At 37.5% G+C, this 13,246-nt stretch overlaps 1 protein-coding gene across 2 annotated transcripts in view; it reads left to right on the forward strand.

The window, feature by feature from the left end:
• The window catches only part of TRPC4 (transient receptor potential cation channel subfamily C member 4), a 128,072-nt gene that overhangs the window by 40,630 nt on the left and 74,196 nt on the right, over nt 1–13,246 (forward strand). The window contains exon 2 of one of the 2 annotated variants that reach the window (XM_015643538.3): nt 7,808–8,212. In XM_015643538.3, the coding sequence (XP_015499024.1) occupies nt 7,835–8,212 (378 nt within the window). In that variant the 5' untranslated portion in view covers nt 7,808–7,834. Of the gene's footprint in view, nt 1–7,807; nt 8,213–13,246 lie in introns of those variants that run through there. The other variant, XM_015643546.3, reaches the window with a different exon arrangement.

Consider the following 13,246-nt stretch of genomic DNA (forward strand, 5'->3'; position numbering starts at 1 on the left):
TGACAGGGAGTCTGATCTTTTCAGAGTCAGATTGTTGGTGGAAGTTGCCTGGGTGGCTGGATTTGGTGGCTTAGGAAGCCTTTTCCAGTTCTGGCTTTTCAGGACCAGGAAGCCATGCTCATTTTCCCTCAACCTGCCTTATGTCAGATTTCAGATGAGGTATTTATAGTAATCCTTAAGTTTGTGAATCTCTTATAACATCTGAGTTTCTTGATGGTTAAAATATTGTTTCAGGGGGTTTCTGATAATCAACTGTCACTTTCCTGAAATGTTAATGTTACTTGTTCTTCTTTTCAGCTTTTATATGGTTGTCTTTCCAAGGAAGTATTGAGAATCCAAGTTAGGCTGGCTTGTGTTTAGATGAACTTGTATCCTCTCGCTTAAGATGAAAAAAGCATAACACAGGTGCTTCAAAATGAAGCTGTTTACTTGCTATTTCCAAACATAAATCTGGATGGATTACTTTTTCAAGTAGATGAGTAAAAAGCTTGGCTAAAAGAATGCAGAATTAATCTTCTGCCAGTTGGAAGTATTGGCAAGATGCATTTTTCACAATGAAAGTTTTCTGTACCAATTATTTCGTATTTTCTTATCAGTCAAATAAAATTTTGCTGTCTATAAGATGCTGAAATAATTAATGTGCTTGAGAGAGGATTCATTATTGAGGAGAAGAGACATTATATATTACTTCAGAAAGCAGTTCCTAAGGAAGTGTTGAGGAGACAGATTTGTTGTTCAAAGTTTCAGGTGATGTATTTTTAAAGTTTTTTGTGTTGGAATGCAGTGATGTACCTTCTTCTGACATTCTCCCACATAAGAATATATAAACTTCCTGAAGAGTGCTCGAAGTATTTGAGCTATTACCAGTCTCACATAATTGCTGCTGGGTCACAGATCTATAAAGCACTGTGACAGACATGCCTTTGTCAGCCAGGGAATCCACATGACAGCTTTCTGGTGCCATCACTCACTAGCAATGAGAATTCTCTTATTGTTACTATTTATATTTTTCACTCCGGTTGTAATTTAGCAGGAGATTTTTAATCCTGAATTGTTATTTGGGCATATGTATAAATGACAATTTGGCCATGCAGGCAAATTCCTGGAAAGAACTGTTTCTCTGGATTTAAGAAGCCTTATATAATTTCTCATCAAGCTATTCATAATGGCATGTTCAGTGCTATACATTTAAAGGTCCTGAGTGACACGAAACTGTCACTTTGTGACTTCTGGCAAATAGGGCTTGTCACTTTGAAGTCTCTATTGCTACAAGGGCAGGAAGGGGTTAGTCATCACATAAGTGTACAATTCCTTGAGGGAAAAAAAAATACCACTGTTTTTGTCATGCTTTGGTCATGATATTAAATAGGTTTCACTGTTAGACAAGTTAACCAACCAAATTATATATTTGACTATTTCAATCAAATTTTTTCCTAGGGGTATATTACCAATGGATGATCATCTTCTTATAGGCTTGTATAACCACATTTTTTGTTACCTAACTAACTAAATTCTTTGTTATTGAGTTTAAATGATTTGCTTTGATGTCCATTTGATTTCAATTTGATTCATCATTTTAATTCTTTTTACTTGAGTTTTTGGATTATTATGGTAGGTGAGCTTAGGTAATAAATTTTCCTGATTTTATTTTCATTAAGTCTTTTAGTAAAATTATTAAAATACACTATCTCAAGTGTCTTTAAGCAGTGTAAGGGAAAAAACACCAAGGATGTGGGTGAAAACAGGCCAATAAATTCCAAAACTTGAACAATTTTCCCTAACTAGCCTTTATTTATTGGCAGCTTTTGGGTTTTTTTGGAAGTTCAGCTTCTTTTGAGGCTCCCCACAAAATACACATACCACTCAGAGGGTAGCAGCCAGTACTAAAATGCTTATGTGAGGATAGATATATGAACACAAATCTCCTCACAGCTGGCTCTCTACTGGCCCTAAATACTTGAAAAGTGTTTTAACTTATCCTTGGGCTGGCTTAGCTTGTACATCTGAAAATGGACCCACAGTGGAGTGTTTTTATTAGCAAGTCTTTACTAAAAGTATTTGGGCAGTCTGCCCAAACTCTCCCTTTTCTGGCCAAACTGCATGCTGCCTTGTACTTCATCATAGGAAGCATGGGAAGACATGTGGTTCTGTGTAAAAACATGCCCTGAAACTTAGAAAAGTCACTGCTACTTGTAGCATAATTCCCACAAGTAATGATCCTGTCCTGTATTTTCCAGCCTAATCTGCATCCTCTCTCCTTTCCTCCTCAAGTGAACTTGCAGAGTCAGTGTAGTTTCTGCCCAACCCTTTTCTCTACAGATTGTGTACAGGTTTCTTCTCCCATCCTCTTCTCATTTGGAGAAAGACCACCCACCCTCTCCATGAGCAGGGACAGCCCTCTCCCTGCATCCCCTGAGAAATGGGGCCGTGCTGTGTGGCTGCTGCAGGATCACATCCACAGAGCATTAGGTCAGTGCTACTGTTGGAAATGCTGGAAGGCAGCCTTCTGTGTAGCCAGATGACACTGAAGTACTTTTATCTTGAAAACTGTTTTGGAGAGCTCCTTGAACTTACCCAGGAGAATACCACCAGCCAAGGAGACAGGAAGGTCGACTCAGCTGGAGGTTGCAGTCACTCATTAAGATCGTTATCTGTGTTATTGCCTTCCCTGGCCTTACCACCCTAAACTGGCTGCCTACTGTGTGTAGGCTGGACTCACATCATTCATGCTCCATCATTTCAAAGAAATTCAAAGTTCATGTCAGTCAGTGGAAAGCAGTCTTTCTCTCCTTTGCTCTGGTAGCAAGTTTAAACACGTCACTATTTCCTTCTGAGCAAGAAGACTTCTGTATTTCAAGGTAATTTCCACAGATTCCTGAGGACATTTGCATACTGCTACCCATCAACAAGAGGTAACCATGCATCTTGTATTTTTATGAAGACTGCCTTTTTAATAAATAAGTTTTAAATAAACTGGGAAGATGAAATAATTTAATATTGTCATCTAATTATACTTTTGTGACCTACTGATGCTCTTTTTTGTTTTTTTGCCATGGGTCAGCTATCAGATTTGTGACCATAGGATAAATGAAATTAGAGGTATATTTGAAGAACTGAACTCTTGAATATCTCTTATTTTAAAAATATGCAGATTTGCCAAATCTTGCTTGAGCCCAAATCATCCTACCCCTCTAAGATCTGTTAATAATTTCTAATGTCTCTCAATGGTCTTTTATTTATATTTTGGTATTTCTGAAACTTCAGTCAGATAGTAGTCTTGTAGACTTCAAAGGTCACTGTTACAAGAATCTGTAATTCTCACCTAAGATTTGGTGTAACATCAGCCCTAGAAGGTAAAAGTTTCTTCCCATTTGGCATTTAGTAAACTTACAGACCATCTTTATGCTAAATATGAAGCACCATGCTTTAAACCCCTTCAAAAATGCTATGAAATTGCATCCTGTCTTTTACAAAAAAATATCAAAGTGAGTATTCTGTGTCACCTCATCAAAGGTTTACTACATTCAGTGTCTCAGACTCAGACTTTCCTAGATCTTGATCTCTTAAGATGCTGATATAAAATGCTGGTGGACTTTAATCCACCATATAACCATTGTACCTTGGAGCCTAGAAGTTGTTCTTTGTAGCTCATGTCCTGCCTTCCTGACTGTGAAGCCAGAAGAGATGTAAGAAGACAACATGACAGCCTGCTTCCTATCATCCACTCCAGCTGTCATGTCCATGGTTACTGAAACTTTGGTTATAGGGCATTTTAAACCAGAACAAAACCAAGAGGTTTAGCTCTTTTCCAAATTAACAGCCTTATGGGGAATGTACACCATACTGAGTTATTCAGTTTGCATCCTGCATGTGGGAATCAGTGTTAAAGTCCAAATTGCTACTTATGCTATTGTTAGCTTTCAAATCTGAAACTGATTGTAGTTCTAACAATGAAAAATTACTTTCAGGGGAGGACCCCCACATACTGTATTGCCAGCTATAACAATTGTAAAATAAACAGTGCTGGAAAGCAGGTGAAACTACATCACCTGCAGCCAAAGTTGTTTGAGCAGTCCCTGGAATCAACCCAATTGCTGGCTCAATACAATTAACATCTTCCTACACACTTTCCAGGAGCAGTGTAGGAGTTAGCATGGACCCCAGATTATTCCCAGAAAACTGTGCTCATTTAGTTGTGCTGTTTTGAGGTGAGCCATGTTTAACAGTACAGGCACAGCCTATCCAGTTGACCCCAGTGCTAGAGCGCGTCAAAGCTGTTATCTAGACATTTGGTTATAAGGCAGTATCTCAACTGATGCTGGGTTCAGAAATCAAAGGCTTATCTGCATTTCTTTTGTTCATATTGAAATTAAACAGTCTGTTCTGGTGACTGACAGAGAAGGAACTTTATGCTTCATTTGGACTGGGATTTATCAGAGCTAGTCTTGCTTTCCAAAACTCTCTTTGAACACCATTTTTATTGTGTATCAAATAGGGTTCCGTGTCAGATTAAAGCTGGTATGTCACAGATCTATTTTAGAAAGAAAACTTCATACTTTTACGAACCTAGAAAATGTCAGAAACTTTCCTTTGCCATGAAAAGTGCATATAAAATAGTTTCAGAAGATCACAGAGAAATCAGCACGTTATTCACTTGTCATAAATGTTCTGGTTTCCTTAGCAGGGTGATGCCATAGTTACTTGTGAAGTTTCACTACTTTTTTTTTTTTTATTTTTTTCATGCACATAGTCTGAAAAACAAACTCATGAGCAAAATCGGAAGTGTGCTTTTGATGATACAGAAGAAGCTATGTAGTATAATGCTATATTTATCTATCTTTATATACTATAATGCTATATTAAATCTAACAGTGGTCAGTGTGGGAAATAAAGTATCTTTAGAAGGGTTGTGTCAGTGAGGATTTCAGAAGTTTCACATGTGGATACTAAGATCTATATCCCTCCTGCTGCCCATCTGCTGAAGGAGATGTGTTGTCCCTGGGGTCTCTTTCTTCAAAAGTTTTGCAGTATGTCTGTGAGCAGTAATACAAGTGGCTTGTTACAGAGGCCCTTGGTGCCTGCTGGTGGCTCACTCCAGTTTTCCTCTCACACCTGGCTATGACTGGTTTGGGTTAGGGGGACAGCAAACAAGGGAAATGCAATTCAGGATTTGATCATGTATGGAAAATAGGATATGATCATATATGTAGAGGAATCAAATATGGTTGAATAAACACCAAGAGATCCCATCTGTAGGTGACTGTACTCTTCTACAATAAACATCTCTGATGCCCATTTTCATTGATACAAGTTTATTCATCGCTAGTCTCACAATAAATTGGGAGACAGTGATCTGTTTATTCATGTGCTTTCAAGAGAGAAGAGCCTTTAGCATTAACCCCCCACCCCTCCAAGTTGCAGTCCTTCAGTTTTCTTTGGGGATCTTGGGGAACTCTGTAGATAGTGAGAAACTGAATAATGTGTGTACATTTTTGTGAGTTAACTTCACATCTGCTTGACAGATATGAAATAGAGCCTGTGTTGAGACCTAAGACTTTGTCAGGTGGCAGCTGGAGTCCAGCAGGATGCCCTTCCACATCCAGCACCCAATCTACTTGAGTTTAGGAACAGGGGAATGAAAATCCAAGTGTCCATGGCTGTCCATAGAATATGGCAGTCTTCCTTTCTTATAGATACGTCCTTGTGAGCTACATTTATGTCTGGTAATTTGGGTCTGAACATAAAAATATTCACCTCCTTGAATTGAACTTGCAGTTTGGAAACAAAAGAATGAAAAGCAAAGTGATAAAATACAGCACATTAAGAATGTGGTATCTGTTAGAGGAGAATAAAACTGTGCAATGGATATGAACTTAATTTTACTCAGAGATTAACAAAACATAATCCACGGACTGTGCAACCTCAAGTAGCCCAGATTGTAGACTGGTACCATCCTGTATGGAGAACTGGGAGACATCTTGTTAAGGAATGGTGATTCCTCATCCATGTGGATATGGGGGAGAGTTCTTTCTCATAGGTCTTCTTTACCTTTTCCTTCCTATGTAAAACTGTGTTGATCTGCTCTGATCCTTTGTATATATCTCTCATTGCACTGCTTAAGAACAAAGGGAGCAGATTAATTACTGTGTTCCTCACAAAGTTTAGTGACTATTTTTTTTGATGAATGAAAATCTCACAATAATAAAAATATATATTATAGCTTGCTATAGAATCTTCACAGAGATTTTGTTTTATTTACTGAAGAAAGTGGAGGAAAAGGCAATGGGTTAATGCAGCTTGCATTATCAGCTGAGAAAATTACAAGAAGCTACAGTTCTTTCTCTAATAAGGTGTTTAAAATCCAACTGAACAGCAGAGGGTAATATTTTAGTAGACCTTGTTCTTTGAGGTCAGTTTTTTTCTCGTCATTTTTCCTCCTTTGTTTCTTTTTTTTTCCCGAGGTGGAAGATAGAACCAGGAGAAAGTAATTTTGTTAGAAGGAATTTTTTTTTGCAAAGCACTTGAATAAAGTTTAGAGAATAAAATCACAGACATTATATGCTTTACTATATGTAAGATTTAAAAGTTGTTATATAGTTGCCATGTTTCAGTATTAATTCTAGTTTAGAACTGAGTAGTTCAGAATCAAAACTGTGACTATTATCTACCAGTCCTTGGAAATTGATCTCCTGTGGATTTTGTTTTTCCTTTTAGGTTCTGATTTTTTATTTATAAGTTAGTAAGCTCTGGTTGGAAAAACATTTTATGTGAATGTTTTTCTAATAGCATATGAGGTTGAATCAAAATCTTAGTAGGGAAGCTCACCACTGAGTTGTGCAGTCTGTGCCCGCCACAGATAAGTCAGGGTATTTAAGCAGGACTAGGAGGAGGTAAAAGCTGTATTTTGTTGTTCACACACAATCCTCAAACAACGGGTTGTTGTCGGATGTCAGAGATGATTTCTCCATTGGAATTAGCTTTTACCCAGAGTTGATTTCAGCACGGCTTTAGAATTGCCTTTCCTTGCAGCTCATAAATTCTACATTCTTTATGTCCATTATCAGCGATCCATTCTTCTCCCCAGGCTTTGTTAACCTCCGCCTAGGTCTGAGACAACACTTGGACAATAGTAGCACCTATAACTTATCTCAAGTCCCTGCAGTAGTGGTTTATCTTACAGTCCAAGTTCAAGATATCCACAGAGGCATGTTTGAGGGGTAGAGGGAGGCTTTGGTGGTTGTTGGTGGTCGCAGATGCCATCTTTCTCGTAACTTGGGGTGATCTTTGTTTGCCCAGCGATGTGTGTATGAGCAGTTGCTTCTCTACACCGTTTTCTGCAGTGGGATTTTTTTGTCTGGATGCACTAACGAGGATGTGCTAACCAGATCTCTCCATCCTGTCACTCCCTTCTGTGCTTTTCCCATGGCAAAGTCTGTGGACTTTATAGTGTTTGAGACAGGCAACTGTGCTCTTTAAGTCCTTGCAGAACTGAATGAAGAGATTAAGGATAAAGTAGAGCTACACTTTTGGTGATAAACTATGTTGTATAATAAAATTTCTTGTTTGCCACAGAGAAGCATATAAGCAAATGGTATTCTGACAGATATGCTTTGACTTGGTAAGTTACAAATAAGCAGTGTTTTGGCTTGCACTTTTGCTTACGTGTTCTATTGATAAATAACATTTTGTACGTTTCAACATCACCATTTAGTATGAGTTTTAAATACTTACCTATTGCAAATATTAATTTGGCACACCATACCCCAAAGCTCAATTATTGATTTTTATCTTTATTTTCACGTTGCAGAGACAAAGTATTAGAATGGCATAAAATATGGCCCAGTTCTACTACAAAAGAAGCGTCAATGCTCCCTACAGAGATCGTATCCCTCTTCGCATTGTGCGGGCAGAATCCGAACTGTCTCATTCAGAGAAAGCCTATCTGAATGCCGTGGAGAAAGGAGATTACGCCAGTGTAAAGAAAGCTTTGGAGGAGGCAGAAATTTATTTCAAGATCAATATTAACTGCATTGATCCCCTGGGAAGAACTGCACTCCTTATTGCAATTGAAAATGAGAACCTTGAGCTCATTGAGCTGCTCTTAAGTTTCAATGTGTATGTGGGAGATGCTCTGTTGCACGCCATACGGAAGGAGGTGGTTGGGGCTGTGGAGCTGCTGTTAAATCACAAGAAGCCCAGTGGAGAGAAGCAGGTAAGTGCATGATTTCCTAGGTTTGTAGTCTGGTCTAATGTAAACAGAAGAACTGTGCAAAGAGAGTAAGAAAAAGAAAAACAAAACCAACCATCATCCTTGCACACAGTACTTAAAATCAGAAAATCAATTACTTTGATGTGGTATGGATTGTATTCATCTATGTTTATACATCATAGAGTCAGAAATTGTTTGGAGTCAGGATCTTTAAGCCTACTTCCAACATCCTGCCATGGGAAGAGATATCTTTTCTTAAAGAAGTTTGCTCAAAGCCTCATCCAACCTGACCTTGAACACTTCCAGGGATAGGACACCCAGAACTTCTCTGGGCAGCCTGATCCTGTGTCTCACCACACTAATAGTAAAAAATATCTTCCTTCTGTCCATTCTAAACCTACCCTCTTTCAGTTTGAAATTGTTGCCTCTTTTCCTGTCACTACAGGATAAAAGTCTCTCTTTGTCTTTCCCATGACTCCCCTCTGTATAATGATAACATTATTCCTGCAGATATTACTGGGAAGTCTTTAATCATTCAAAGAAACAAATAATTCCAAAGAGAATAGTATTAATATGTAGTCCATTTGAATTAATTATGAAACTCCCATAAAAGTCAATGAATGTTTTAACCCATCCATATAGAGGTCATCATATCCCAACTCAGGCAAAACTGGTAGACATGACCCAGTTGATCACAACATTAATCTTGTCTCAAGCAGTCATCCATCCTATGAAGTAGAACTAAAAAGGTGCAAACTCCCCTCCCTTTCTCCCTGTCTTCTATCAAAGAAAAAAATCATTTCATATAGTTTCATTCATGATCTGATACCTATTCTGCTTTCCCTTGAACTGGCTCGAGAGATCTTTGGGAAGTATCTAGCCTCTTGCAAATCTTTCTCATTTTAAGAAAATAGTGGAGACAGGATAACAGTCCGTAAATTCTGATATTCCTAAGGCTCTGCTAGGACGAAAAACCTTAAAAGTAGTTATACTATTGTATTTTATTTTCATCAATTTCAGCTTTTACGTGTTGTAGATACTCTATTAATGTATTTCAATGAATAGTATGTTGAAATTATTACAGCCCTTTCACAGATAATGCATACAATATACTTTAATTATAGTATAATATACTTGCCATGGATAGAATTGCAGATAATAGGTAAAAAGTATAATTTTTGCTGATAAAATAATATGAGTTCTATACTTCTTTGTTATGGAAAGAAGGAAATACACTAGGTCTTCCTGTAAATGTGTGTGCCTGCCTTCTCTTCTAGATAGCAAAAGCAGAGCTCCTGTAAAATGACAACAGATTTATGTCAGAGAAAGGGAAAAAAATTATATTGACATTATGTTTGTCTCATTTTGTTATTCCTCAGCTGATAGTGCAGATGAGAATACAGTGCATAGGTATTTCTCAGTGCAGTGTACCCAAGACCCTGAAGGATCAGTGCACAGCCCCAAACCAGTTGAAACACCTGTGTCTCCATTATCCAGCCTCTGTAGTGGAAGTTGCCATTTGCAGGGCAGAATTCATGCCATTTGATGGTAGCCATCCAAAGGTGTGTCTTGTCTCTGGTCTGGCTCCTTGGGCTCCCCTTGGCAATGGAGAAAATTGGGGATCACTGGAGAGCTCCTCCTGCTGTCTTTATCAGTTACGTGTTTCAAGACAGCATAACCCATTTTTGGCCTTGCGAGTCTACAAATTCATCTTACAATAGCTAAATTGTAGACTAAATTTCAGACTGTTCTTCAGACTTTCAGACTTTTTCTTACTTTTTCGTATGTGCCTCTGCCGCTGTAATGAAAATGCTTGAATACAAACACAGAAGCTTGTATTAGGTGAGCTTCATGCTATAGCAGACAATAGATAGGCTTGCTTTTTGTATGAATGTTACCATGTTAAATCATCCACAAGATTTTTTGCTCCAATCTAGAGGATCATTCTCTGTGCTGAAGCTTAAGCATCTTGTTTCAGTGTCCACTGCTGGCTCTGAACTCTAAAAGTGTGAGGTGTGCTGCTCCTCCTACATTTTCTTGGTTTCCCTGTTTGTACTTACTGGGGTGGGTCTTACTGCAAAGTATGAATAATCATGAATAATTTCAACAGAGACATCTCATTTTGTGTCTGTACAAGGCTAGGTTTGCTCATTGCCACTGCAAGCACTGATTGCAAGCCAGTGCTTATAAAAATGGCTTTTTAATGAACAGGTTGCTTATGCTTGTTCTCTGTTGTATGCACTGGGCATCCTAACAGCAATTAACCTTCTATGGCTGTCACATCTGTAATAATACACTGATAATCACACTGGTTCATTTTTAGGAACATGGCATGCTGAAGAGAATGTAAATGCCAATGCCACAATGAGTTTAATATAAGGAAAACTACATTCTGGCTGAAAAATCATTCCAATGGGCTAAAGATATAAAATCTGAATACTCAGAATTATATACTTTTATATATTTTTATTATATACTTTTTTCTTCCTTCAAGTTTTTTTTTTTTTTCCCCTTCAAGTTTCTTTTGAAACTATTTCAAACTATGACTCTACTTTTTGATTACTGGTATTTGTAAATATTTGACATATTGTTTAGACAATGATTCATTTTTGGACTATGTGCTTTTAATAACATCATGTCTTTGGCTGTTTTGGTTTTCCTTCTTCCAATAAATCTGGTCATGTGTGGTAAAATCCTGGCCCCTTGAAGTTAATGGGAGTTTTGACATTGATTCAGTGAGGTCAAGCTTTCACCTTTTTTGCTGTTGTGTTTTTTTGTTGTTTGTTTTTTTGGGTTTTTTTGGTCCCTGATGAAAAGTTTTATTTCTACAGAAGAGAGATAATAATAGGAAAAAACCCACCTTGCTAAATATTTCCAAGTGCAAGTCACAATTTCCCAAATATTTAATTAGCGATAAAAATTATAAACACTGAAATTCTGCAAAAAAACCTGATGTGATTCACAAATAAATGAATTAGCTCTCACTATTTTTTTATATTCATGAGATAATATCCTATATATGATGCATAGCTAATTTCAGCTTCACTTCATACAATAATGTAGCTATATTTGTAAACAAAATAATTTTTAAGCATAGAATTTCTTATGTAATTCAAATTTTCATTGTCAATTTCAGACAGCTAGAAGAAGATGTCCTCTTGTATCAAGAGAAAGCTACAATTCTTCAGGATTGCTGAAATGTTTCTTTCAAAAGAACTGGTTATCCTCCAAAATTTAATGCTTTAAACATTTTAAGTGTTTCAAAAGAAAAGGGGTCAAATGTAAAAATATGTTTAATTCTGACCAAAAAACAATTCACATAGTTAAAGTAATCAATTTTTTCGTTTTTGGAAAAGTTTTATAACCAACATTTCCAAATTAGGAGATCAGAATCTTAATTTACACTTTCTCCTCAAAGAAACAAAAAAACCACAAAAGAAAAACCAAACACTAAAAAAAACCCCACCAAAACAAAACGAACAAAAAGGCACTCCAATAACAAAACACCCTAACAAATCCCCAAAATAACAAACAAACCAACCCCACCCCCCTGCACCCACAAACTATAAAACAATGTTCAGAGGTTTTTTAGTTAGATCTAAATCCTCTAGTCTATTAATCAGTCTCCTTAATCACTCTACCTAATGCGTGATGTGCTCAGCATTTCAAAGACCACCTCAGTTACAATGGTTTTAACCTAATTACTGATATATGGATTCATCTGGTGCCACCTGGTGACTACAAATGAGGCATCTAGGTTTAACAGTTCTGAGTTCCCTTTGAACTCCTTCTGTTGCTCAGTGTTTGAGTGAGGTTTTTGCACTGTATGTTAATCCACCTCAGGAAAAGGGGGTTTTTGTCACTTGCATTATATTCATTATATTCATTATATTTTCTATACTTTTTTAGCTGTACCAGCTGCTAGAGCACAAGTAAAAGAAAATAGCACAAATTAATGTGAATGAGTTGAGGAAACTTGCCCAAGTACTTTTAAATTACCATTCTTCAAAGCCATATGTCCTGAATTATCTGCCAAATCACTTGTTGCTTACCCTGATGGATAGCTGAATCCAAATTAAGAGGGGGGGGAAAAAGTTGCTCTTTTAAATTTAGTATCTGCAGAAAACATTTTTGTCTTGTTAAATTGCTTGCAGCATCCACAGATGGGCCGGTGGTTAGGCAGCATAAAAAAATTAATACCTTTATCTAAATCATAGTGTGCTCTACTGCTTAAGGAACCCAGGCACTGATCATTAGCTGGGTGCTTGAGCACTAGATATTTGTGTATATTCAGGGAAGACTGAAGCAGAGGTGTAGCTGCCTTGTGAGGATGCTGCAAATCACATAAGTGGAGCTGAAATCTCAGTTTCTAGACTTGAATCCATGTAGCATTGTATTAGCTGACAGACTTGCTTTAGGGCTCGGAAACCTGACTGCAGTGTTTACAGAATAGTCTGACTAGCAGAAAAAAAGCACATGACAGTGCTTTTATGCTTTCTGTTCACTATTATATGTCAGTCTTGTGATACTTTAGGGCATTTTTAATGTGGACACCCTAGGGATAGATGTGCAGATGTGTGAAAAAAATACTAAGCTAATGCCAGACTGGTATTTGCGAATGCAAGAGAGGATTTCACTATTACTAGAGGAATAAGAACTTTGGGACAAGGAGGGATGTGACCACTGTGATATGTGCCTGGCTCACATGCAGAGAAAAGTAGAAATCACTGGCATAGTGCTGGAAGTAGGAAGCTGAAAATAAAGTATATCCACATGCTGCAACACTCGGAGACCTTTTGCTCTCCCAGGACAAGCAGTAAAGTCACATCATAAGCTACTTTGTGCAGAAGCCCTGCCTATACTTACTCTGCCAAAGTCAAGCCAGGGAGGCAGGCTTCAGCTTGGCAATGTGTTGGCCTCTAAAAATGCAAGTCCATGGCATATACAACTTTTTTTTTTGTTGTGTTTCATGGGTTTTCATGACAATTTCTCAAAGGCCTGAGAATGGATGAGTTCAATCTGTGTCTAAATATTTGG

This window comes from Parus major, chromosome 1 (assembly GCF_001522545.3).
Source record: "Parus major isolate Abel chromosome 1, Parus_major1.1, whole genome shotgun sequence".
Taxonomy (NCBI): domain Eukaryota; kingdom Metazoa; phylum Chordata; class Aves; order Passeriformes; family Paridae; genus Parus; species Parus major.